The sequence below is a fragment of the Euleptes europaea genome, chromosome 18, assembly GCF_029931775.1.
Source record: "Euleptes europaea isolate rEulEur1 chromosome 18, rEulEur1.hap1, whole genome shotgun sequence".
Taxonomy (NCBI): domain Eukaryota; kingdom Metazoa; phylum Chordata; class Lepidosauria; order Squamata; family Sphaerodactylidae; genus Euleptes; species Euleptes europaea.
In genome coordinates, this window is record NC_079329.1 from 13,373,212 (window position 1) to 13,400,775 (window position 27,564).

The window sequence follows — 27,564 nt, forward strand, 5'->3', positions numbered from 1 at the left end:
TTCATTAGCTCTAATCACCACCACTGCTTGCAGCCTTATTGCTTGACAGAAGAGCCCTGTGAATACCCGCTTGGACACTGGCCAGGCTCAAGATCCACCTGGTTCTTCACCCCAAAGCCAACTTCAGCACCACCACTGATCGTAAGGTCGAAACCAGTGCAGAAAGTTCCATCAGTGGCAAGGAAAAGGGCAGCCAAAGCCACTTCTTCTGGGGTTCCCAAACATCCCATTAGCTATAGGTGTGAAAAAAAGAGAGATAAATGTAGAATTCTATATTCAACTCATATGAGATAAGATCATCAGGTCTCAGAGGTTGATTTGCTAGCATGATTTGCTAGCAGTAGAATTCAGAATCTAATGTTTAGATCAAGTAATTTGCAAACGATATTGAAACATGTATTAATACCCTATCTAACCTTTTTAGCTATGATTGTATTGCATTGTGTGTTTTATTCTGGCCTATGGCTGTAAGAATAAAGAACGGCTTATTGGATACAGAATTCTAATTTTCAATTTTTGGTATTTACATCCCTTCTCATTGTTACCATCGCAGAAGTAGTAGAAGTAGAGCTGCCAATTCCAGCTTCCTATCTAGAGACAGCGCCTGGGGAGAGCAAAGTTTGGGGAGGGGAGGGAGCTCAGTGGGGATACTTTTTCCATAGGAGATACGGCAGTCCAAGAGCATCCACCCTCTGTAGTCACTCTAGGGCTTCTGTTTCCTTTACAGCTTCTGTTTTCTCCTGAGCACAGATTTCTGTAGCCTGGAGGATAGTTGTCATTTTGGGAGATATTCAGATCCCACCTTGAGGATGGCACCCTTAGGTATTAGAACCAGTTATCTGCAGCAGCACCATTTCTGTTCCCCACAACATACTTACCTCAAAACTTTTGCCTTCCTGGATTACAGCCTCTGGATTCAGGAACTGATTTGCATGCCTTTCCCACAAAGGAGCCCAGACATTACCATGTGAGATGCTAGAATTAAAAATTTGAGGGAGTTTTTAAAAAGGTCAGGGGTATGGTGAAACAGAACGAAATATGTCCCCAGATGAATGAGTCTGAAGTGTCTGTCTTATTATTCCTAGAAATGTATCGGCTTCCAAGACGACCTCACAATTTAACACCCAATATCTAAACTGGGTCACCCTACACTCCTGAGTACTCATTTCTACATCCCAGAAAAATATGGCATGGAATACAGCCTCAGCAATCTCAGTCAATAAAAATTAACAAGTAATTTGTTTACGGCACAAGAAAAAGCAGTAGCAAAAACTTGAATCCTTAAAAAAAAAAAAAGAATACTGATTGTTGCTTGTGCCCCATTTGTACAATTAATCACTAGAGGACAGTACAACATGAAAATATGATCTGTTTCACCTAATCTGCTCCTCTGGGACTCTGTAAACTCTTAACGGTGGATTTAAAGAAGTGGATTTCTCCTCCCCACTACCCCATTTTTCTCTTTTAACTGAACTCTGCTGTTCTTTTCATTATGGGTTTCCTGGAACAGATTCGGTTCTCTTGGAAATAGGATCCCCCCCGGTATATATTTTTTCTAATAGTTTGTTTACAAAGCTGTACTTTTCTGCATACCTTTGGGAGACAAAGGTAGGTAGACATCTTCCCCCCCACACACACTTCCTCTAGGTGCAGTGGTTTTTGCACTTTGGTGGTGTCAGATATACTGAAAGAGACTGTTAGACCCTGCCTATGCACAGCCTTAAAGTAAAGCAGATTATTCCAGTGGAACTGAAACTAATGGGATTCATTTCTTAAACTGTAATTCTAGAAGTTACCATGTTTTGTGCCTCATCTATTCCTTGTGGTTCTCTTCTCGCAAGTAACAATATTTGAAAGGGAGAAGAAATATGAGGACTTTGTGCCTCATATTGTACCACTTTGGACCTCTTATCCCTTCTCCAGAAAAGTTAACCCTTCTCCAGAAAAGTTAAAAGACTGGATAGTACACTCATACAAACCTGTTACCTTTTAACATTCCTTTTCTTTCTCCCTTTGTTACCTTTTTATTTGTTGAAGCAAAAACAACAACAAACTTGCCTATAAGCTCCTGGCATTGAAGTATGGAGGACCTATCTTTCTTCCCTCACAGTATTCTGCCAAGGGCAAGGTGGCCTTTGGCTGGGAAGGACAGGGTAAAAGCATAATAAATAAATTTTAAAAATTACTCTTACCAGTTGACTCGTACTTTGTATTTGCTCTCATCTATGGCCAGGGCTTTGGTCATTGCTATAATAGCACCCTGCAAGAGCAATTTATAAGCACTGGGGTTACCAACTGAACAGAATCAGCTTGGCCTCCTTTTATGCCTTTGACTACAGTCTAATGTGCATAAAGAGAAAGGGATTTTAATGATATGGACATAAATAATGCCTACAATCCAAGCGGCTATTCAACTTTTATGAAAGGAACAGGGTACTTTTCTCAAGGCCTCTTGGCAGCCCTAGTGAGGGCAGGATAGAGGGTGGTGGGACAGATCTTCTCATCCATCAACACTGACTTTCAGCACGTGAGTCATCACCATTCCCAAAAAGATGTGTTCCCTCTGGACAAGAGAAAAAGTGGAAGGGGAAGAGCTGAGATACTTCTGTGGGGCAATTTGGCCATATATCTCCTAGTCTGACCCCTTGGCTAGTAAACTGAAGTGTGAATGTTGGGGACCTGAAGGACAGATTTCTTTATTAGATGTATGAGTCATATAGGAGAAAACTAGAAATCTGGTCTCTTGGAGCTGGGGTACCAACCAACATTTCATGGCTTGGAGGAAAATGACATCACCTTGTAAATGACATTCCCATGAAGCCTCTATTAAAGGGATGGGACATTTCATTTCCTCTAGGTGGTTGGCAGCCCTACTTGGGGTTCTCAGCTAAGGGTGAAAGATGCAGGATGCTTTCTCCTTTGTGGCTTAATTGAGCTTTTCTCAGTCTGTCTATGAAAAGAAACCAAATGGACATACCATAAAACCTTTACTGGTTACCGACCGGTTTTAGCGTCCTGTATGAGACTTGACTACAGACCTGAAAAACCCCATTCTAGCCTTCTCTGTTGCCTTTAGTAGCAACTTGATTGACAAGAGCCAGCTGGTGGAGTTTTTGGGAGCACAGAGATGGAAGACACTTTCACTGGCTCTCTCCATGCTGTGAAAGCCTTCATCTGCCAATCAAGTTGTTCTAAAAGGCAGAGGAGCAGAAGCATTCAAAGAAGGAGTCTGTTTTTGGCTCAGGATTACCATGGTTGAGGTGAACGACACAGTATTCTTCATCCCAAAAATACCAGCATCACAGCCAATGTTGATGATGTTTCCTCTCATTTCCCACAGGTAGGGCAGTGCATACTGAACACAAAACACAAAAAGAGAAACAGTCTTTCTGATCTCAAAAGAAAAACTTACGAAGCTGCCTTATAAGGGTGTCAGACCATTACGTTAATGCACCTAGCTTAAAACGGCCAGTTGGCAGACACCCTTCCCAGCATGGCTGGCAGAAATTCTTGCCACTGGAGATGGCAGGGATGAACCCTTAGGGTGCAAATCAGAGAATCAGCTGTGGAGCCAGGGACCTCCCCCTCATTCTGATTTGGGCTGCAGAGATCTGACAGACACAGGAAAAGCATTGCACCTCTGAATTATATACCATTTCAGGTTTTTCTACCTAATTTCAACTCTGGGTGGAGCCAGCTGCCCTCAGGGAAGAGGGAAACTCCTTGCAAGTTAGAAACACCCACCTTTGATGCTAACACTTTGCTCACAACGTTGAGTTCCATGAGGCTGCGGAAGTCCTGGGCAGTCACGTCATCTACCTCTTCAGCATGACCTGTTTGCAAGGGTTTCACAGAGACAAAACCCACAAACAGCAAGAGATCCCCACCCCCGGAACATGCTGATGGATTTCACACTTGTTCTTGTTCTTAAAGTAATACTCATTTGGCTAAAGCCACAAGTCAAATATAATAATCAGATCATATGAGCGCAAGAGTAGCCCACCTGGATCCCACCAGTAGTCCAGAAGACCATTTAACACAGAGGCAAACCATATGCTTCAGAAGGCCAAAGCCTCTTCTTGTTATTGCCCTGGGGTTGCCAAACTCCAAGTGGGGCCTGAAGATCTCCCAGGTTTCAAATATCAGTTCCTCTGGAGAAATGCCTGCTTGGGCTCCATGGCATTATACCTCACTCCCCTCTCCAAACACTGCCCTCCCCAGGCCCACCCCCCAGTCTCCAGGAATTCAGCAGTTGGCAACCCTAGACTGTCCCCCTACCACTGGTCCATCAAGAGTTATGGGAATTGAATGCAGAGGTTCATTTCACCATCATAGCCAACCGCCCTCCATTAATCCATCTAAACCTCCAATTCAACTAGAGGCCATCACTACATTCTGGAAAAGCAATGCCCACAAGCTGATTAATCTTAAAGGGAAGAACTCCTTCTTTTAGAAAGGGTTAGTGTGGGAGACACTTGGCTTCAGGGAAGTGAGTCCCAAGAGCTTCGTACAAATATGTCGTATTATAAGAATACCATAATTTCTTTAGTTTCTTTTTAAGCCACCTGCAAACTTATCGTTCCTCAAACCCGATATTTAACAAGTTCATTCTGGCTTTTGAATAAACGAGAAACGCACAAACACCCAGACATTTTCTCCAGGGGAATATACATCCTAATGATTCTTCCCAGATGCCAACAGTTTGAAAATCACTCACCATCTCCAGCGCTGTTCACCAGGCAGTCCAGGCATCCATAACGTTCGACAGTTACCAGAATCAACCTCTGCAGGAACAGGGATGAAAAGCTAGAGCTTTGCCAGGTCCCTCTTTGCCACAGGTGGGAGGTTTTGGGGGCGGAGCCTGAGGAGGGCAGGGTTTGATGAAGGGAAGGACTTTGATGAGGGGAGGGAATTGACCATAGAGTCCAATTGCCAAAACGGCCATTTTCTCCAGGGGAACTGATCTCTATCGGCTGGAGATAATTTGTACAGTAATAGCAGGAGATCTCCAGCTAGTACCTGGAGGTTGGGAACCCTACCAGATCTGGTTTGGAGGCATTTTTTTTTTTTACTAACCATGAGTGGCTTCCTGTTGTTATATAGCTATGTCTTGTGTGCAAAGAAACAGATCCGGCAAGGGGCAGCGAGCGTGATCTAGGCAGGACTGTAGAGGGAGGACCTTCTTTCTAAAGGGGCTTCTCCTTGCTTGTCTGCAGAATGCTATTTTTAGGCTTGACAGGGCTTGAAGGAGGGCGAGGAGAGAAAGGAGCACAAGACAAAACTCAGAGGCTTGGCTGACTCAACGAGATGCATGTCACGAGATTCATTTATTGGTTTAAAAGACTCCCTCCCTTTCCCCCCATGTAGGCCTTCAACCCTTCAAAAAACAACCCACAGGTGCTACTAGGCTCAAATCTTGCTCCCTCAAGCCCTGTTTCTTGTACGTGTGGCGCATTCAGTTTCCTAATTATTCCGTCTGCTGACTCCTTTCAAGAACGCAGACCAACCACTTGCTCCGGGGCTACGTCTCCAGACTAGCAACAGATGCTGGATCTCTGTGGCCTGTGAAGTCACTCCTCCCCTGCATTTCTCAGAAAGCATCAGGAGCACAAAGGACACTTCCTTATGGTTTAATTAAACACCAGCACGCAAAATCATTGGTGCAAATGTTCTTAATTTCTTATTTTATAAAGGCAAACAAAGCGTGTGCGTATAGAGCTCTACTTTTAAATATTCTTTTATATGCAGTAGAATGCATTCTTTCTAACCGCACCATTCCAGGTAGTGGTTCTACCCTAGGGTGGGAAAACTAAGTCGCCCTGAGTTCACCCTGATGACCACCCAAAAAACCATGCCAGAAAAACAGTATCTTCTGCCTGTGCTCACGGGCAATGCCACAGCAGTGGTAGGAGGACAAGCCCACCATACACCATGGAAGCTTGCCAGGTGACCTTTGGGACAGTCATACACTCTCTGGCTAGCCTACCTCACAAGATCGTCGTTGTGAGGGTAAAGTAGAGAAGGGGAGAATGTTGTTAAGCCACTTTGGATGCTAGTTGGGAGGGGAAGTAGGGTATAAATAAAGTAAATAAGCAACTAAAACAATGCTTGTGTCAAAGGGCCGTCCAAACCATTATCTTATTTCCCTCGCTGGCCAACAAGATCTCCTCAGGAAGCTTACAAAGTGGGCACAAAGACCCTAGATCTTCTCTTCAACTGGGGGATGGGGTGGGGAACACTCTCTTCTGCACAATTTAAAAGTACAGCACTTTGATCGTCTTTGGCATCTGCACATCATGTTGAAGACATTAACTAAGGCTGCCATTCCACTCACACACACACACACACACACACCCTGAAAATCAATGGGAGCCTCGCCAGCAGGCATTCAGCATGTAAAGCAGGGGTGGGGAACGTCAGGCCCGGGGGCCGTATAAGGCCCGCGAAATCATTTGGTCTGGCCCTTCATGTGTCCTGGCAGATCTCTAGCTCAGAAGGATGCTGCCCTGCCTGAATCTAATATGGAACCACTGTATCCTGAAGTGATCTGTTAATGTGTGAAATCCAAAATTAATCTGCATGGCTATTGTGGACTGTAGTAGGGCTGTCAATTCGGTTCGGTCCGAACTGAAAATCAACCGAATTTCCCCTGATTCGTTGCTTTTCTGTTCGGACGGATCCGAACTCAAAACTGGCGGGCAACCGGGGGGGCCGAATTCAGCGAGTTTGGGAGTTCGCGAATAAATTCGGCCAATTCGGCCGTCAGTAAGCAGCATAACCGTCAGTAAGCAGCATTCTCCTCCCCCGGCCAATCAGTGGCCAAGCTGGGTCTTCTTCTGGCCAATCAGTCAGGATTGAGTACTGGAGGAATCAGCTGGTGTGTGGCCCGGCCAGGGAGAGAGAGAGAGAGAGCGCAATCCTCGTGTGTGTGTGTGGGGTGCTTGTGCACATTCGCTCCTTTCTGTGGCTGCAGGGGGCGCATTTTTTGGGGTGCACACACAAAACTTTCACTGGAACTTCAGATGAAGCTTCTTAAGGTACCCCCCAAGTTTTGTAAACATTGGGTCAGGGGGTCCCGAGATATGGGCTCCCCCCTTTTTCTTTCCATGGCTGCAGGGGGCACATTTTTGGGGGTACAAATCCCAAACTTTGAGTGGAGTTTCAGAACAGTGTTCTTAAGATACCCCCCAAGTTTTGTAAACATTGGGTCAGGGGGTCTCGAGATATGGGCTCTCCCCCTTTTCCCTCCCCCCTTTTCCATTTATGTGGCTGCAGGGGGCGCTTTTTTGGGGATATAGCCCCCAAACATTTAGCATAGCTTCAGTGAATTATTCTTAAGATACTACCCAAGTTTTGTAAAGATGGGTTCAGTGGGGGCAGAAATATCGCCTCCCCCCTTTTCTCTTTCCATGGCTGCAGGGGGCGCATTTTTGGGGGTGCAGACACAAAACTTTCACTGGAACTTTAGATTAAGCTTCTTAAGGAACCCCCCAAGTTTTGTGAACATTGGGTCAGGGGGTCCCGAGATATGGGCTTTCCCCTTTCCCCTTTCCCCTATTGGGATGAATGGGGCAGCCGATCCGATCCTGTGTGCATCTCTCCAGAGCAAAACGTTCCGTGCCTAATTGGAATCATCTTGGATTACAGCCCGTCCTGATGGAACAGAAGACAGCCACAGTAAGACCCCTTTGGGGGCTTTAATCTATAATTTTTCTCCTGTGTATGTGTGTGTGTGTGGGGGAAAGCAGAGTCTGTGTGTGTGTGTGTGGGGAGAGAGCAGTTTCTGTGGGTGGGGGGGAAGCCAAAGGGGGATGTCGTCGGTTCTGCCTGGGGTGTGTGTTCCTCGCCTTCCTGGGAGTCCCGGGAAGACAGGCGAGGGGTCTTTAAACCCCTCTGCTTTGCCTGTCCAGGCAGAGCAGAGGAGCTTGCCAACCTCCCGCTCGCCTTCCTGGGAGTCCCGGGAAGACAGGCGAGGGGTCTTTAAACCCCTCTGCTTTGCCTGTCCAGGCAGAGCAGAGGAGCTTGCCAACCACCGCTCGCCTTCCTGGGAGTCCCGGGAAGACAGGCGAGGGATCTGCAGTGGATCGCCTGCCCTTCCCCCCCTCCAATCCCCCCTCCAATCTCCCGAGCGATCCTGCCGCCTGCGGGGGCCACAGAAGCCACGGCCCTCCGTTTGCAAGATCTGAGCAGGGCTGTCAAAGATGGGACATTTTGGAGGACTTTCATTCATGGAAGGTTTTGCATCAGAGTTGCCACTCTTTAGATGCACTTTTCCCCCCATCCATATTCTCCAAACTCAACAATAAGCCGCCGTGCAGAGAGAATTCAGATGGGGAAAATGTGCATCTAGAGAGTGACAACTCCAATGCAAACCTTTCCATGAATAAATGGCCATAGGGTCGCCATGAGTCGGAAGCAACTTGACGGCACTTAACACACACATGCAAACAATGAGCAGGCGAGTGCGGTGGGGTGGGAATTTCTCCTTTTGCATCAGGACAGTGAATAGTCATTTTAAAGGTGTTTGGTTTGTTGCTCTGTGTGTGCGGGCTGTGATTTCTGGCCTGTGCTACTGTTCCCAAGTTTGGCTTTCTAATTCCTGCTGTGGCCTGGAGTTGACATAGGCTTTTACTGACTGAGTCTCTGTTAAGCTTGGCCTGGTTTGGGGCTCTTTATGTTAAATTTGATGTTTGGGTTGTTGCTCTGTGTGTGTACGCTGTGATTTCTTGTTGGGGGGGGGATTACCTGTTCTGGTTGGGGTGGGCTTGCCTTTGTGGGAGTGTTATTCCTGCTGTTTTTTGTGGTTGCCAACTTTGGCTGGAGTTAAGTGGGTCAGTGTGAGTCTCTGCCCGCGGGGGGGGGGGATCCAGTGTACTTTGGTTGAAGTTAGCTTGGGTTTCTAGAGTGTTGCGCCGCCTCACCTGTGTGATTCCTGCTTGCAGGGGAGATCCATCTGCTTCAAGGTAGCTGCCTTGTTTGTGAATTGTGATGTTGGTGGTTAACTTTGTTTAAGGGTGCACTAGTTATTAGGTAGGGTAGCACCCAGGCTTGGGTGAGGGAGGTAAACCTCTTGGTCATTTAAGCAGGGGAGGTTTTGCCTTGGATTTGCCACTCTCCAGATGCACATTTTCCCAGCCAGATTCTCCAAACTCTGCATGGGGGCTTATTGTTGAGTTTTGAGAATTTGGCTGGGGGGAATGTGCATCTAGAGAGTGGCAAATCCAAGGCAAAACCTCTCTGACCCTGGAGATTATAGATATGCATCATGACTAGTATTCACTTTGACTAGTAGCCATGGATAGCCCTAAGCCCTAAGCCAAAAGTTTTGCATTGGTTTTTATGGAGAAGGGGGCAAGCCCCCTTCCAGCCCCCCCAACCCAATCCTCACCAAACACAGGGGTTCTTGCAAGGAGTGTCCCACCAAGCTAACATAAAAGTTTGGGACCCCCACCTCAAAAAATGCCCCCCCCCAGAGTCGTGGGAAAAACCTCCCTATGCCTGCCTATGCTGGGAGATTTCTCATTAACCTACTTCCCATGAGGGGTTAACACTTTGGGCGTCTGTGGTTAACTGCAGAGGAAACCAGCTTAATGAGAAATCTCTCAGCACCAGCAGGCATAGGGAGGTTTTTCCCACAGCTCTGGAGGGGGCATTTTTTGAGGTGGGGGTCCCAAACTTTTAGGGTAGCTTGGGGGGACTCTTCTTGCCAGAACCCCCAAGTTTGGTGAGAATTGGGTCAGGGGGTCCGGAGTTATGGGGCCCGGAAGGGGTCCCCCCGCCCATTGCATGAATAGCAGCCGGCTTCTGTTCTTTCTTTCCTATGAGTGGATGGGGGGGACCCCTTCCGGGCCCCATAACTCCGGACCCCCTGGTCCAATCTTAACCAAACTTGGGGGTTCTTGCAAGGAGGGTCCCTTCAAGCTACCCTGAAATTTTGGGACCTCCACCTTAAAAAATGCCCCCCCCAGAGCCGTGGAAAGGCGCGATTGTGTTTTTAATGGCTTTATTCGGCCGAATTTTTTCCCGAACTTTGAATTCCCGTCGAATTGAACGGATCCGAAGTGGGGGAGTTCGGATTTCGGCACGTACCGAACCCACAAGGGCCAAATTCGGCCGAATCCGAACTGTACCGAATTTTTTTTTTTGACAGCCCTAGACTGTAGTCTTTGTTAGTCTGGAGGTTTTCAGGACAGGAAGCCAAGCCTTATTCATTCTAAAACTCTCTTCTTTTATGTTAAAGTTGTGCTGATGTTTATGAATTGCAATGGCTTCTCTGTGCAATCTGACAAAATAGTTGGTAGAATTGTCCAGTCTTTCAGTGTCTTGGAATAAGACCCTGTGTCCTGTTTGGGTCAGTCCATGTTCAGCCACTGCTGATTTCTCAGGTTGGCCAAGTCTGCAGTATCTTTCATGTTCTTTTATTCTTGTTTGTATGCTGCATTCAGGAACACACAATGCAGCATACAAACAAGAATAAATGAACAAGAAAGATACTGTAGACTTGGCCAACCTGAGAAATCAGCAGTGGCTGAACATGGACTGACCCAAACAGGACACAGGGTCTTATTCCAAGACACTGAAATACTGGACAATTCTACCAACTAATTTGTCAGATTGCACAGAGAAGCCATTGAAATTCATAAACATCTGCACAACTTTAACAGAAAAGAAGAGAGTTTAAGAATGAATAAGGCTTGGCTTCCTGTCCTGAAAAACTCCAGACTAACAAAGACTACAGTCCACAATAGCCATGCAGATTAGCTTTGGATTCCACATGTTAACAGATCACTTCAGGATACAATGGTTCCACATTAACATACCACATCCTCATTAGCACATTATCTTGATACTTACAGGACAATGATTAGCACATTACCTTTGATACTTTTTGCAGGACAATGATTCAGCTCAAACCCAACCCCTTTCTGACTATATATTACTCTTCCTACACACTTGACACTGAGAGACACTGTCCTTCAGTGTTACTCCTCTGAAGATGCCTGCTACAGCTGCTGGCGAAACGTCAGGAAAGAAAATACCAAGACCGTGGTCACACAGCCCGGATAACCTACAAGAACCGATGAACTCTGACCGTGAAAGCCTTTGCCAAAATTTTGAGCTGAATATTGTTCTCTATTTTCCCTTGCAGGAGCAGTTCCTTTAACATTGCTTTTATAGTTGGCTTCTGACACTGTTTTATGAAAATATTTTTAGGCTATTAACCCATGTTTAACTTTGTTAGGCTGCCTCAGAAACAATCTCTGTAGAGCTGTCCTATAGATTTATTTTAAACAAACAAGGGGACCCTTTCATGGGGGTGGGGGCAGAGAAGAAAGGTGCTCTAGACTTACCTTCAGATGGTTTTGAACAGAAGACCACTTTGGCGAACTGGAGAGCGAAGAAAGAAAGGAACACAAGACAAAACTAAGAGGCTTGGCTCACCCACTGAGGTGTACATCACAAGATATAGTTATTGCTTTAAAAGACTCCTGTACTTCCTTTCCCCCCACTTAAGTCTTCAGCCCTTCAAACAACAACCCACAAAAAATTTGGGGGAAAATAATGGTTTTCAGTCTAAGGAGGGGCAACTTTCTGCAGGCAGATCTTGTCCCCAAAACCATCTCTGATTCTGCAGGCAGATCTTGTCCCCAAAACCGTCTCAGAAGCCCCCCACCAAGTCCTCCTTGAAGATGGTTTCAGTTGGGTAGCTGTGGTGGTCTGCACAGAAGAACAAGCCTTGAGTCCAGTAAAGGCTCAAATTTTGTTCCCCAAAGCCCTAATTCTTGTATGTGTGACGCATTCAGTTTCTTCATTATTCCGTCTGCTGACTTCTTTCAATAATGCAGACCAACCATTTGCTCCAGGGCTACGTCTCCAGGCTAGAAAGAGATGCTGGAGCTTTATCTTGAAGTGGCTTGTGAAGTCACCCCTCCCCAGCATTTCTCAGAAAGCAAAAGGAGCACAAAGGAAACTTCATTATGGTTTAATTAAACATCCCCAAGCAGAATCATCACTACAAATATCTTTAATTTGTTGTTATGTATAGGTAAACAAGTTTTCTTAGTGCTGAATTTTGATTTTTTAAAATTGTGCTTATCCCATTTAAGCCACTAAGGATGCCATCCCCCCACCTTTGAAAATTAACAGGGGCAGGCATTTGATGTGTAAGCCTCCCCCAACACTGAGACCCAGCCAAAAAGTAGCTGCCAGTCTTACTCTGGAAATAGGGGCACCCAACATTAGGGTTGCCAGGTCTTCCTTGGCCACCGGCAGGGGACGGGGGGAGGGTTACCAGATCCAGGTTGGAAACTCCCGGAAATTGGGGATAGAGCCTGGGAAGGACAATGGGGGACAATGCCATAGAGTCCGCCCGCCAAAGCATCATTTCTCCAGGGGAGCTGATCTCTGTAGCCTGAAGATGAGCTGTAATTCCAGGGGATCTCCAGGTCCCACCTGGAGGCTGGCATCCCTACCCAGCGCCTACTGTCACAGTCTCACAGTCCCAGTATCCGAAAATACATCCAGAAATCAGATTGCTGCTGTATATTCTGGCAGCCTGGGCTTCAAGAGCTTTACAAGGCATTGAAATTGAGCACGTGAGAGCTATAAGTTCCTATTACTTTTAACAGCACAAGGAAGAGCCTTGTGGCAAGTCAAAGGCTAATGAAAAATCTCTAGTCTACAAGGTCTTATGTTGGAAGGTAGTACTACCTGCATCCTTTTTGTGATTTCTGGACAAACGTTCCCCTGAGTATATAAAGAGCAGATTTCCCTCCCTCCCAATTTCTCTCCATCCCGGATTAGAGATTTGGAAGCTGGACTTCCTGGTCTTCCTGGCAGGCTCGGCCCCAGCACCTGCTGGCAGAAATCACCCTCTCCTCCATCCTCAGTTCTTTCCATTCTTACCAAATTCTCTCACGGTGGCCAGACCAATGCCTGAGGTGCTTCCCCCCTGTCATGATCACCATCTTGCCCGGGTAACGCAGCCGTGACGCCATGCCAGCTGTTTGCCTCCGGGTCTCTTAATGACTTAAATCCACATAGAGCTTGGAATATAAAGGCTCTTGGGTGGAGCAATGCAACTGCTTAATTGTCTGCAGACGCAGAATAAGGTCAAGCTGACACCTCAGTTGGGAGATACAATGGGCCGACTTCATTCAATTATTTATTTACATCGATCAAGGGGGATCTGTGATTCCCGCAGGTCAAACCCCATTCCAAACCTATTTGCATTGTGGGTGATCGGTGGGATGCGGAAGAGTCAGCTCTGAGCCTTTAGGCATCATATGTCCTTGGCTCCTGCTCCTGCTTGCCAAGCCTTTGTGATGTGCCACTTCCTATCCCACTAGCCACATGGTCTATGGGTCAAGGGTAATGACCCCACCCAAGGGCTTCCTGTCCCAGGTCCATGAAGGCACCCTGGCCCCAGGCCAAAGCATGCCCCAGGGCGCTCACCTAAGCTGTACTGCATTCCATTCAAGCAACTTGACCCGCACTGCTACCGCCAATTCGGAACACCAATTCTTTGAACCATGACTTTATTGGATGATGGAATTTGGGATAAGAACAGGCAAAGGGGTTGGTCAAAGGAAATTAAACAGAAAACATCAATAGGAAGTTTTAATGATGTGACTTTTGGTCACCTTATAAGCTTTTCTGCATGGGGCGAGTCTAGGGTTGCCAACCTCCAGGTACTAGCTGTAGATCTCTTGCTATTACAACTGATCTCCAGCCGATAGAGATCAGTTCCCCTGGAGAAAATGGCCGCTTTGGACTCTATGGCGTTGAAGTCTCTCCCCTCCCAAACCCCCCTCCTCAGGCTCCACCCCAAAAACCTCCCGCCGGTGGTGAAGAGGGACCTGGCAACCCTAGGCCTGGTGCATCTCTGTTTGGAAAGGTAGCCACTGTCTGTTAACCCACTTCCCCATTACCTCTTCCAAATTCCTCCTAAACCTCATTTAATCTGTAAATTCCACTACAGAGTCAGTCCTGTGAGAACAGGCAAAATTGCTTCTCCTTCACCAGCAAACAAGGACCATTTGCCCGGAAACAATTTGAATCTAATCCAGGCAGAGAGATTCGAGGTGGCGGGAAAGGAAACCGTCAGGCAGGGGAGAGGGCAGCAGAGGCAGCCCAGCTTTGGGGTGGGGGTTCTTGAGGTAAACTCATTTCCACGAATGAAAGACAAACAGCAACAACATATTTACGACAGCTCTTTTCTTTGATGCATTTATTTATTGGATTGATGGGATTTGGGATAAGAACAGGCAAAGGTGTTGGTCAAGGGGGAATTAAACAGAAAACGTCAACAGAAAGCATTTACTGAAGCTGAACCATTTCACGGTCTCACTGTCCTTGGGCACATCCATATGACAAACTGAAGCATAATGAGAGAAGGGGAATTCCAGGGCTTAGTTCCTGAATATAATATCAGAGTCTGGGCCGGATGAAGCTGAATCCAAAGATGGGGGCTGCCATCTTTCCTTCTGGCAAAGATTCTGTCCCTTCATCTTCACAATTGACATACATGGAGATGCCGTCACTGGGACACAGTTTGACATGTCGAATTTCTACTTGACTCTCAACTAACACAGGCCTGGAAATCTTGGAAGCGGGTTTGCCAGCTGGCCTGGGAAGGAACGTCCTGCCCCTTTAGTAGAGGCTTCATGGGCAAAAATAGGTTGTTGAGCCTTTTGATAGCATGGAAGTGAGTAATACCCCCTGATAGTTGACAAGGATCAAACTGATGGTAAAGAGACCAGCTAAAGGGACCAATTTAAAAAGTCGCAACCCTACCCATCTTCTTTTTCAGTGTGGCATATTTGAACTGATATGTGAAGTATGCTTGTTATCCTGGCTTTTGTCAAAAATGGCTTCAGGTGTCACACAAGGCTCTCCTCTCTTTAGGTTCACAACATCCCTGGGTGGTAGGTAGTTTAGGGTGAGTAACCATGACTGGCCCAAGGTCATCCAGTGCATTTTATCGCTGAGTTCTAGTCAGCATCATTAACCTCTGCACCACACTGACTCTTGAGTCTCCTGCTTCCCCCTCCCACTTTTGCTAAAACAACACCTTTGTGGAGCTCTTCTTCTTGGACGGATGACTTTCAATCAATGGAAGCTGCTCTCTTAGCTCTTATCCCCACACCTCCTAGCAGCCCTACAGCTTGCCAAAGGAGCCCTGAGAATACCCACTTGGACATGGACCAGGCTGAATTTCCACTTCGTTCTTCACCCCAAAGCCAACATCAGCTCCACCACTGAGCACAAGGTTGAAGCCAGTGCAGAAAGTTCCATCAGCGGCGAGGAACAGGGCAGCCAAAGCCACTTCTTCTGGGGTCCCAAAACGTCCCATTAGCTATAAGTGTGCAAGAAAAGAGAGATAAATGTAGATTTCTATACTCAGTTCACATAAGATAAGATCATCATATCTCAGAAGCTGGATCTGTGGGGCAGGATTTACTAGCTGTAGAATTCAGATTTCCTGGGTGCAGAATTTTAACATTCCCTTTTTGTATTCACAGCCCTTCTTGTTGTTACCATCTTTGATGTGGTAGATGTAGGGCTGCCAATCCCAGCTTGGGAGATCTAGAGGCAGAGCCTGAGCAGGGCAACGTTTGGGGTGGGGAGGGAGCTCAGTGGAGATGCGTCTTCTAGAGGAGATGCAGAAGTCCAAGAGCATCCACCCTCTGCAAACACTCCAGGGCTTCTGTTTCCCTTACCCCACAGAGCTTCTGTTTTTTCCTGAGCACTGATCTAGCCTGGAGAATAGTTGTCATTTTGGGAGAACCTCCAGTCCCACCTTGAGGATGGCACCCTTAGGTAGAACCAGTTATCTGCAGCAGCAGCACCATTCCTGTTTCCCCACAACACACTTACCTGAAAACTTTTGTCTTCCTGGATTTTGGCCTCTGGATTCGGGAACTGGTTTGAATACCTTTCCCACAAAGGAGTCCAGATATGATTTGGTGCCAGGCTAGAATTTTAAAAGTTTGGGAATTAAAAAAGGGCAGATGTATCAGGAAACATGACGAAATATGACCCCAAATGAATGTGTCTGAAGTATTGTCTTATTATTCCGAGAAATGTATCATCTTCCACGATGACTGTACAATTTAACATACTATATAAACTGTGTTACCCTACACTCCTGATTTCTCATTTCTGTATACCAGAATAATATGACATGGAATGCAGCCTCTGCAATCTCAGGAAATTAACCAATCATTTGTATATGGTGCAAGAAAAAGCTGTAATAAAAACTTGAATCTATTTTTTTAAAAAGAACATTGATCATTAAATAAGCCCCCTGCTTATTTAACTAATCACTAGAGGCCAGTGGAAAAATATGATCCGTTTCACCAAATCTGGAACCCTGTATACTCTTGGCAGTGGATTTAAAAAGCCTGATTTCTCCTCTCCACTGTCTAGGGTTGCCAAATTGCTTGGATTGGCGAGATATTCTGGGCTTGGAGGAGGGATCACTCACACACATGTGGAATCATCACCCCAGCCCCGCCCCAAAAACCTCCCGCTGGAGGAGAAGGGAGACCTGGGAACCCTACCGTGGCCCCATTATCCTTCTTTAACTGAACTCTGCTAATCAAGCCGACGATAGTAAGATTAACTTGTTGTTATCCTCCCGAAGTTCTGAGATTATTGAATCTGTAGCCAAATTTCTTGATGATGTAAATAAGAGGCGAGGTAAAATGATGTATAGTGGCTAGGTATACTCTTTTTGATTGTCCTTAGTATGCCAATAAAGGTACTGAAACTGAACTGAACTCTGCTGTTCTTTTTGTACTGGGCTTCCAGGAACATATTTGGGCTTTTTGAAGCTGGATCCCACCCCCTATATTTATTTTTTCTTCTAATTTACAAAGTTGTACTTTTCTGGAAACCTTAGGGAAACCCCCTAGTATTTTGACACCCCCTACCTTCTCTATCTGTAGTTGCAGTGATTTTGGCACTTTGGTGGTACCAGATAGATATACTGATAGAGACTGTTATACTAAAAGATACGGGCTATGCACAGCCTTAAGCAAGAGCGGATTATTCCAGTTGAATTGAAAATAATGGGATTCATTTCTTAAACCGTAATTCTAGAAGCCTAATCTAGAAGTTTTTTGCCTAATCTATTCCTTGTGGTTCTCTTCTCATGAGTAACAATATTTGAAAGGGAAAAGAAATATGAGGACTTTGTACCCATTCTCCCTTCTCCAGAAAAGTTAACCCATCCCAGTTGTCTGGATACTATACTCCTAAAATGCCAGTTACCTGTTAACATCTCTTGCATTTCTCCCTTTATCTTTTTATTTGTTTTAGCAAAAAGAAACTTGACTATAACCTCCTGGAACCGGGGTATGGAGGACCTGTCTTTCTTCCCAGATAGTATATTGCCAAGGGCAGTGCGGATCGAGGGTTCGGTACAGATGATAATCACTCTTACCTGTTGACTCGTACTCCGCATTTGCTCTCATCTATGGCCAGGGCTTTGGTCATTGCTATAATAGCACCCTGCAAGAGAAAGGCAAAACAAGTGGGGTTGCCAACTGACCAGAATCAGCTTGGCCTCCTTTTATGCCTTTGACAACTGTCTGATGTGCATAAAGAGAAAGGTTTTTTTATTATATGGATAGAAAGAATGCCTACAATCCAAGCAGCTATTAAGCTTGAGTATTTTTCTCAAGGCCTCTTGACAGCACTACTGACGACAGGATAGAGAATAGTGGGCCAGATCTTCTCATCCCTCAACACTGACTTTCAGCACCATCCCCACAAAGATCTGTTCCCTCTGGCCAAGAGAAAATGTGGGGTTTGGGGAGACCCTAGTGTGATCCCTTGGCTAGTAAACTGGATATATTAGGGTGCCTGAAGGACAGAATTTTTTAGTAGATGGATGGCAGAAAACGAGAAATCTGTTCTGTTGGAGCTGTGGTACCAACCAGCTTTTCATGGCTTGGAGGGAAATGACATCACCTTGTAAATAACATTCCCATTCAAGGAACAGGGCATTTCATTTTCTTTAGGCAGTTGGCAGCCTTACTTGGGGTTCTCAGCTAAGGGTGAAAGATGCAGGATGTCTTCTCCTTTGTGGCTTAAGTGAGCTTTTCTCAGTCTGCTTTTCACAAGAAAGCAAAGGGACGTTCAATAAAACCTTTACTGGTTATAGATAGATTTTAGCCTCCTGGATGAGAATTGACTTCTGACCAGAAAGACTCCAATCTAGCCTCCTCTCGTGCCTCTAGTAGCAACTTGATTTACAAGAGCCAGCAGGTAGAGTTCTTCAAAGCCTAGAGATTGTAGACACTTTCACTGGCTACCTCCAGGCTGTGAAAGCCTTCATCTGCCAATCAAATTGGCGGAAGTGTTCAAAGGGATCTGGCGTTCAGCTCTTTAATGGCTGCGCTCCTTGCTCCAGGGTCGGAGGCCGAGAGTAGAGCTTGGGATGGAAGTGTCACAGCGGCACCCTTTCGTGTGGGGGTTCCACCAGGTGCGATCATCTCCCCTATGTTGTTTAACACGGAGTACTGGATCAGGTTTAAGGTTCTGGTGGTGACCTTGGAAGCCTTATACGGTCTGGGCCTTTCATATCTGTGGGACCGCCTCTCCTGGTACATCCCCCAGAGATCATCGAATACAAATTTGCTGGTGATCCCCGGCCCAAAGAGTGTCCGGCTGGCCTCAACCAGGGCCAGGACTTTCTCTGCCCTGGCCCCTGTCTGGTGGAATAGCCTCTCAAATGAAACCAGGGCCCTGTGGGACATCAGGGATTTCCACAGGGCCTGCAAGATAGAGCTATTCTGCCAGGCCTATGGTCGAGGCCAGCTATGGTGTATTTCCATCAATGCTGGCCTCCCTGCCCTACCCTGGACACCCATCCCCTTTGAATTATTCCACCCTGGGGATGCGTAATGTTGTAGTATTGCTGAGGCCTGTATCTAACACCACTGGCTTCTTTAGACATTTAAATGTTGTGTGTGTGTTAAGTGCGGTCAAGTCGCTTCCGACTCATGGTGACCATATGAATGAAAGTCCTCCAACATGTCCTATCTTTGACAGCCTTGCTCAGATCTTGCAAACTGAAGGCTGTAGATTCCTTTATTGAGTCAATCCATCTCTTGTTGTGTCTTCCTTTTTTCCTGCTGCCCTCAACTTTTCCTAGCATGACTGTCTTTTCCAGTAACTCTTGTCTTCTCATGACCTGGCCAAAATATGATAGCCTCAGTTTAGTCATTTTAGCTTCTAGGGTCAGTTCAGGCTTGATTTGATCTATAACCCACTGATTTGTTTTTTTGGCAGTCCTCGGAATCCGTAACCCTCTCCTCCAACACCACATTTCAAAGGAATCGATTTTCTTCCTATCAGCTTTCTTCACTGTCCAGCTTTCACACCCATACATAGTAATAGGGAATACGATGGCATGAATTAATCTAGTCTTGGTGGCCAGTGACACATCCTTACACTTTGAAATCTTTTCTAGCTCCTTCATGGCTGCCCTTCCCAGTCTCAATCTCCTTCTGATTAAATGTTATACAGGCTGGTTTTTAATTACTGTTTTAACATGTTAGACTGTACTATTATTTTTATTGTGAGTTACCCTGAGCCCAGTCTAGGCTGGGGAGGGCGGATTATAAATTATATATATATATATTTAAAAATAAATTTAAATAAGAAGGAGTCTTTCTTTGGCTTACCTGGCTTGTGACATACGACACAGCATCCTTCATCCCAATTATCCCAACATTACCGGACACGTTGATGATGTTTCCTCTTGTTTCCCGTAAGTAAGGCAGTGCATACTGTACACAAAACACAAAGGGAAACAGTGTGCCTGATCTCAAAAGAGAAACTCATGAAGCAGCCATATGCTGAGTCAGGCCATTACATTAATGCACCTAGCTGAGAATGGCCAGATAGCAGAGACACTTCCCAGCATGGCTAGCAGAAATTCTTGCAACTGGAGATGGCAGGAATAAATTCTTAGGGTGCAAAGTAGAGCATCAGCTTTGGAGCCAGGGACCTTTCCCCATCATTATGATTTGGGTAGCAGAGAACTGACAGACACAGGTGATGCATTGTACTTCTGAATCGTACACCATGCCAGATTTTTTCTGCTTGACTTTCTACTCCAGATGAAGCCAGCTGCCCTCAGGGAAGAGGGTAACTCCTTGCAAGTTAGAAACACTCACCTTTGAGACTAACAAAACGCTCACTACGTTGATTTCCATGATATTGCGGAAGTCCTGGGCAGTCACGTCATCTATCTTTTCAGCATAACCTGTTTGGAAGAGGATATAAAATGGTAGTGGGTTTTACAGAGGCTGAATCCAAAAATAGAAAGAGAACTCCACCCCCATTGCACACATGTTTTGGTTTTTAAAGTAATGCTCATTTGGCTAAAAACCATGAGTTGAACATAATAATCAGGTCATGTGGACGCAAGAGTAGCCCTACCGGATCCCACCAGTAGTCCAGAGGCAAACCAGATGCTCTCATTGTTGTTGTCCTGGGGTTACCAACCTCCAAGTGGGACCTGAAGATCTCCCAGGTTACAAAGATCAGTTCCTCTCAAGAAATCCATGCTTTGGAGGTTGAGCTCTGAGCCTTATATCCCACTGAGGTCTCTCCCCTCTCCAAACACTGCCCTCCCCAGATCCCCCCCCAAAGTCTCCAGGAATTCTGCAGCCCAGAGTTGGCAACCCCATGCTGTCTCCCTACCACTGGTTCTCAGAGGGTTAGGGGTCCTGAATATGGAATGGAAGTTCCATTTCACCATCAGAGCTAACTACCACTGTTGGAGCCATCCTCCACAAATCCATCTAACCCTCCAATTCAACTAGAGGCCATCACTACATCCTGGAACAGCAAAGTCCGCACGCTGATTAATATTTAAGTGAAGAACTCCTTCCTTTAGAAAGGGTTAGTGTGGGAGATACATGGCTTCAAGGAAGGAAGTCATAAGAGCTTCATACAAATATGTTGTACTATTTAAATTTCTTTAGTTTCTTTGTAAACACCCAACTGCTAAGTAACCCACCATGAACCCGTTGTTGGACAAGTCCGTTGTGGCTTTTGAATACACAAGAAACACACTCGCCCCAGACACATACATCCCACTAATTCTACCTAGACCCCAACCGTTTGAAAATCACTCACCATCTCCAACATTGTTCACCAGGCAGTCCAGGCATCCATAACGTTGGAGAGTTACCTGAATCAACCTCTGCAGGAACAGGGATGAAAAGAGAACTCAGGCAGGGAAAGAATAATAACAGAATTGAGAACCCATACGTTCTAGAGCTACAAGCTGCTGCCTCCAGAACTATCCTGGTTGGCACCTCTTCCAGGAGTTGGGAGCAAGACAGAGAAGGCTGGGTAGAAAAGGAGCCTGAGGGAAGAGAGGAGAGGAGAAAGCAAAGGAGAGGGTAGATATGCGGGGTGGGGGAAAAGGCCAGATCCGGCTTGGGGAGAGGGTGCTCTGGCATTTGTCTGATGAAGTTCGCTGAACCGTGAGCGGCTTCCAGCTGGAATATAGCTATGCCTTGTGTACAAAGAAGCAGATCCTGCAAGGGGCAGCAAGTCTAGCTAGGTAGGACTGTAGGGAGAGTGCCTTCTTTCTAAAGGGGCTTCTCCTTGTCTGTCTGCAGAATGCTATTTTTAGGCTTTCCTTCTAGGACATTCTAGAATTCTCTCTCCCACCTAGTAAGGCAACCAGGGTTATCTCTTCTCTTTCCTATCCAGTTTGTTGCTTCCACAAAGAAGGTTTTCTTTACTCTTAACCGATTCACTGCTGCTGAGGCTTTTCGCCACCCCCTCCAACCTGACTTAGCCTAGAGTCAAGGAGGCAAAGTTTGCACTCAGCTCCTGAGCCCTGCCCTTTGTCAGACTCCATAAACCTCTCACACCAGCCATGCGAAAGGCGTGCTATGACAGTGAGGACTAGAAGCTTAAAGTTGATGGAGAAACTGAATCACATGCAAAAACACATGAAGCTGCCTTATACTGAATCAGACCCTCGGTCCATCAAAGTCAGTCTTGTCTACTCAGACCGGCAGTGGCTCTCCAGGGTCTCAGACAGGGGTCTTTCACATCACCTCCTTGCCCGGTCCCTTAAACTGGAGATGCAGGGGATTGAACCTGGGACCTTCTGCATGCCAAGCACATGCTCTACCACTGAGCCACAGCCCCTCCCAAAGAACTTAAGCAGAGGAGAGATAGGTCCCTCCACAGGCGGCAAACACATTCTGAGTGTATGAAAGAGGAGCATAAATCAAGAGAAAAAGTTCAGAAGAACAGTGTCACAACCATTTAGACAACTATGAATTAGAATACGGAGAATGGTGTCAGTGAAGGGTAAAGTAATGCTGAAGAAGAACCCTCAAGGAAGTCCCACCCAGTTTTAGCTTACCTTAATGTCAGCCTCCTTGCGGACATCACAGACCTGGAAGCAAGCTTCCCCTGGGCACCCAGAACACTGCAGGTCCCTCTCAATGGCTCGTCCCCTTTCCACTGCAAAGCGGTAGAAGAGAACAGTTACTAGAAGAACCTTCTAACCCCACCTTTTCTGCATGGCTTTTGGCTCATCCCTCCATTTTCCTCTCCAGGTGTGCCCAAGTTCTAAATACACACAAGCACCTTTCCAAAAATGCACTGAAGACTATTCCTACCCTCTCTTGGTTGTTTTCTCCATTTTGTGATTGGCAGCCTGAAAGGGCTGCAAAATAAATCTCTCCACTCTGGCTTAAAAGGGGGAAACAAACTCCTTGGAGAGGAAGGTCCTCTCTAGTGTGGCCCACTGGAACAGGGGAAGAGAAATAAATTGATGACCAATGAGTATTCAGAACGTATACAGCCAAAAAGGGCTACTTTCTATCATCTGCCCCTTTCTCTCGATGTATTTGCAACACTACTCAAGGATGAATCTAACTGTCATTTCTTGCTGGTATTCTCTCTCTTGTGGGTCTTGAAGCAGAAGATGGGAAATGCCACTTTGGTCACAGTCTTCTCCTTCCAGTTTACTCTCCGGTCCAACTCTACTACACTAAACCTCCCTAGACCTCATATTTTATTTATTTTTTCTAACCTGAGATACAGTAAACAGGGAAGTAAGGGGCTGGACACCGGGATCATATCACTCCTGTGCCAGAAGTTCTGCACTGGTTGCCCATCTGTTCCTGGGGACAATCCATTTCGAGTTCTGGTTCTTCCCTTCAAGACCATCAAAGCCTTGGAGCCAGGGTCCTTGAAGGACTGCCTGATCCCATGTTGTCCACCCCATTCCTTAAGATCCCCTCCTAATCCCTGGCTCTCCTTCTCTGCAGGGGTGATTTGGGTGGCGACCAGTAGCTGACCTACAGGATGCCTTTCTTTCCCCATGGGCCTCACCTGGCCAAAACATTTCTTTTTCCCTAGGACTTCCGGTTGGGCAAGATGGCGGAGTGACCGCACCTTCCTGGAGCGGGTGTGAAATTACCTGTATTGTGGCTAAAAACTTTACCTTTTAGTCCTGGGTTAGAAGAATCTCAGAAGAACTTCTTCGGTACATACATTTATTTTAAACAAACCAGAAGACCCTGTGACGGGAGGGGGCAGAGAGGAAAGATGCTCTAGACTCACCTTGAGATTGTTTTGAACAGAAGACCACCTTGGCTCCTTGGCGAACTGGAGGGCGAGGAGAGAAAGGAGAACAAGACAAAACTTAGAGGCTTGGCTCACTAACCAAGATGGACATCACATGATTTAATTTTGGGTTTAAAAGACTCACTTGCTGCCTCTCCCCCCATTTAGATTTTCAACCCTTCAACCCACAAATACTTTGAGGAAAAAGGGTTATTTTCAGTCTCAGGAGGGGCAACTTTCTTCTCCCCAAAACTGTCTCTGATGATGAGATCAGAACCCCCCGCCCAAGTCCTCCATGAAGACAGTTTCAGGTGGGTAGCTGTGGCGATCAGCACAGAAGAGCAAGCTCTGAGTCCAGAAGCACCTTAAAAACCCACAAGATTTCCAGGTATGAGCATCAGGAGCTTTGGCTCACAAATGCTTATCCCTGGAAATCTTGTTAGTCTTTCAGGTGCTACTAGGCTCAAATCTTGCTACCTAAAGCCCTGTTTCTTGTATGTGTGACGCATTCAGCTTCCTCATTACGTCTGCTGACTTCATTCAGTAATGCAAACCAATAATTTGCTCCAGGGCTAAATTATTGTTTTAGTCTCCAGACTAAATTATTATTTAGTCTCCAGACTAAAAACAGATGCTGGGGCTCTACCTTGAAGTGGCCTGTGAAGACACATCTTCCCGGCACTTATAAGAAAGTATCAGCAGCACAAAGAAACTTCATTATGGTTTAATTAAACACTACCATGCACAATCATCAGTGCAAATATCCTTAAGTTTTTTTTTTATTATATACAGGTAAACAAGTTTTCTTGGTGCTGAATTTTGATTTTTTTTAAGACTGTCATACAGAGCTCCACATTTTAAATTGCCTTTTATATACAGTAGAACGAATTCTCTCCAACAGTACCATTCCCTGGTAGTGCTTCTACCTTGGTGAAAAAAACCGGGTCTCCCTTACTTCACACCACCCAAAAAACACCATGCCAGAGGGGCAGCATTTCTCACTCTTCGGCTAGCCTATTTCACAAGGTCGTTGTTGTGTGGGTAAAATGGAGAAGGGGAGAGTGTTGTAAGCCACTTTGGGTCCCAGTTGGGAGGGAAAGTGGGGTATAAATGAAATAAATAAATAAAACAAGAAAAGAGCCCTTGCTGGATCATTTCAAAGGGACATCCAAACCATTATCTTCTTTCCTTCGCTGGCCAACCAAGTCTCCTCAGGAAGCCCACAAAGGCAGCATAAAGACCATAGATCTTCCCTTCAACTTGGGGTGGGGGGGGACTCTCTACACAATTTAAAAGCACAGCAGTTTGAGCAGAGGGCTCAGATATGTAGTCCTCCACATGAAATGTAGTCCTCCCATCTCCTTCACATGACCCAGCGGAGGCCAATCTGGTGAACTGGATTTGTTTCCCCCCCTCCTACACATGAAGCCAGCTGGGTGACCTTGGGCAAGTCACAGTTCTATTAAGAGTCCTCTCAGCCCCACCTACCTCACAGGATGTCTGTTGTGGGGAGGGGAAGGGAAGGTGATTGTAAGCCGGTTTGAGTCTCCCTTAAGTGGTAGAGAAAGTTGGCTTATAAAAACCAACTCTTCCTCTTCTTCTTCTGATCTTCTTTAGCATCTGCTCTCTTAATATAGATATAGATAGATAACGCAAGTGAAGCTGCACCTGCTGAATTTCAAAGTGTTGTTCTGCATGCAGTCTCCGATATTGCTGTTTAAGCCACTAACTAAGCCTGCCATTCCTCCTTTGAAAATTAACTGAAGCCTCTCCAGCAGTCATTCAGCATCTAAAGTCTCCCCCAACACTGAGACCCAGCCAGAATGAAAGCTGCCAGTCTTACTCGGGAAATAGGGGCACCCAACACCACGGTTGCCAGGTCCATAGGGTTCCCAGATCCGGGTCGGAAAACCCCTGGAAATTTGGGAATGGCGCCTGGGAAGGACAGTGGGGTAAAATGCCATAGAGTCCCCCCTTTAAAGCATCCATTTTCTTCAGGGGAACTGATCTCTGTAGTTTGGAGACGAGCTGTAATTCCAAGGGATCCCCAGGCCCCACCTGGAGGCTGGCATCCCTACCCAATGCCTCCCACCACAGGCTTAGGGTCTAGGGTTGCCAGGTCCCTCTTCGCCACCGGCGGGAAGTTTTTGGGGTGGAGCCTGAGGAGGGCGGGGTTTGGGAGGGGAGGGACTTCAATGCCATAGAATCCAATTGCCAAATCGGCAATTTTCTCCAGGTGAACTGATCACTGTCGGCTGGAGATCAGTTGTAATAGTGGGAGATCTCCAGCTAGTACCTGGAGGTTATTCAAAATACAAACAATCTCTATGGCTATATGAGGTACAATTAATCCAATGATATTATTATAATAATCAAAAAATGTTTATATCTTTTGTTTCTTCACAAAAGCATATGGTACCAAAAAGGTCACAGTATTTAGGACAGAATACAGACAGGCTTCCGGTAAATGTCCTGTTTCATACTATTTTTCATCAGTATAACATAATGGTCCATAAATACATAAATAATATATGTTCTCTTCTTATTTAATTTTCTTCTTCTTTTTTTCAGATCCCTTTACTGAAGAATGTAGAAGACTTGCTGCTTTCAAGGCTATAAGAAACATCGTGGGATAGCCTTGAAAGCAGCAAGTCTTCTACATTCTTCAGTAAAGGGATCTGAAAAAAAGAAGAAGAAAATTAAATAAGAAGAGAACATATATTATTTATGTATTTATGGACCATTATGTTATACTGATGAAAAATAGTATGAAACAGGACATTTACCGGAAGCCTGTCTGTATTCTGTCCTAAATACTGTGACCTTTTTGGTACCATATGCTTTTGTGAAGAAACAAAAGATATAAACATTTTTTGATTATTATAATAATATCATTGGATTAATTGTACCTCATATAGCCATAGAGATTGTTTGTATTTTGAATAACTAATATTGCAATCCAAGCCCTCTTTTGTTGCAAAGTACCTGGAGGTTGGCAACCCTAGGGTCCCATTATCAGAGGCTGCATCCAGAACTCCGCAGCCTGGGTTGTAAGAGCTTTACAACACATTGAAATTCAGCAGGTGCAGCTTCACCTGCGCTACCTAACTATATTAAGAGAGAAAGACAGAGCAAGTGAGCTATAATATCCTATCACTTTTAATAGCCCAAAGAAGAGCATTGTGGCAAGTCGAAGGCTAATGAAAAGTCTCTAGTCCACAAGACCTTCTGCTGGAAGGTAGTACTAAAGGTAAAGGTCCCCTGTGCAAGCACCAGGTCATTCCTGACCCATGGGGTGACGTCACATCTCGATGTTTTCCAGGCAGACTTTGTTTACGGGTTGGTTTGCCAGTGCCTTCCCCAGTCATTTGGATACTCATTTGACCGACCTCGGAAGGATGGAAGGCTGAGTCAACCTTGAGCCGGCTACCTGAAACCGACTTCCGTCGGGATCGAACTCAGGTTGTGAGCAGAGCTTGAGACTGCAGTACTGCAGCTTACCTCTCTGCGCCACCTTTTGCAAGGTAGCACTACCTGCGTCCTTTTTGTGATTTCTGGACAAACGTTCCCCTGAGGATATAAAGAGCAGATTTCCCTCCCAATTTTTCTCCACCCCGGATTAGAGATTCGGAAGCCGGGCTTCCTACTCTTCCTGGCAGGCTGGGCCCCAGCACCCGTCGGCAGAAATCGCCCTCTCCTCCATCCCCAGGTCTTTCCGTTCTTACCAAACTCTTTCACGGTGGCCAGACCAATGCCAGAGGTGCCCCCCGTCACGATCACCACCTTTCCCGGGTAACGCAGACAAGTTGCCATGACAGCTGTTTGCCTCTGAGTCTCTAAATGACTAAAATCGACAACGAGCTTTGTAGATATAGGCTCTTGGGCGAAGCAACGCCACTACTTAATTTGGGAGGAGGGTGTGTGGCTAGTTTGTTTCGCCTA

The 27,564-nt window shown here is 46.0% G+C and overlaps 2 protein-coding genes across 2 annotated transcripts in view; both read right to left on the reverse strand.

The window, feature by feature from the left end:
* The window catches only part of LOC130490436 (uncharacterized), a 161,728-nt gene that overhangs the window by 86,867 nt on the left and 47,297 nt on the right, over window positions 1-27,564 (reverse strand). The gene's annotated exons all lie outside the window — the stretch shown is intronic.
* On the reverse strand, window positions 36-27,435 carry LOC130489311 (17-beta-hydroxysteroid dehydrogenase 14-like). Its single transcript, XM_056863002.1, has 9 exons — window positions 27,348-27,435; window positions 23,620-23,664; window positions 22,412-22,512; window positions 4,718-4,784; window positions 3,745-3,833; window positions 3,251-3,355; window positions 2,193-2,260; window positions 879-975; window positions 36-233 (listed from the first exon to the last, which is right to left on the reverse strand). The coding sequence occupies exons 1-9, from the start codon at window positions 27,433-27,435 to the stop codon at window positions 36-38; spliced, it is 858 nt and encodes a 285-aa protein (XP_056718980.1).

What these genes read in the sequence shown, in the direction of transcription:
- LOC130489311 (XM_056863002.1), bottom strand. Translation starts at nt 27,435, where the DNA reads ATGGCAACTTGTCTGCGTTACCCGGGAAAGGTGGTGATCGTGACGGGG. An exon ending in GGCCACCGTGAAAGAGTTTG is followed by an intron (nt 23,665 to 27,347) that starts GTAAGAACGGAA and finishes CTCGCCCTCCAG; the next exon opens with TTCGCCAAGGAGCCAAGGTG. An exon ending in TACAAAGTACGAGTCAACTG is followed by an intron (nt 976 to 2,192) that starts GTAAGAGTAATT and finishes TTTTAATTCTAG; the next exon opens with CATCTCACATGGTAATGTCT.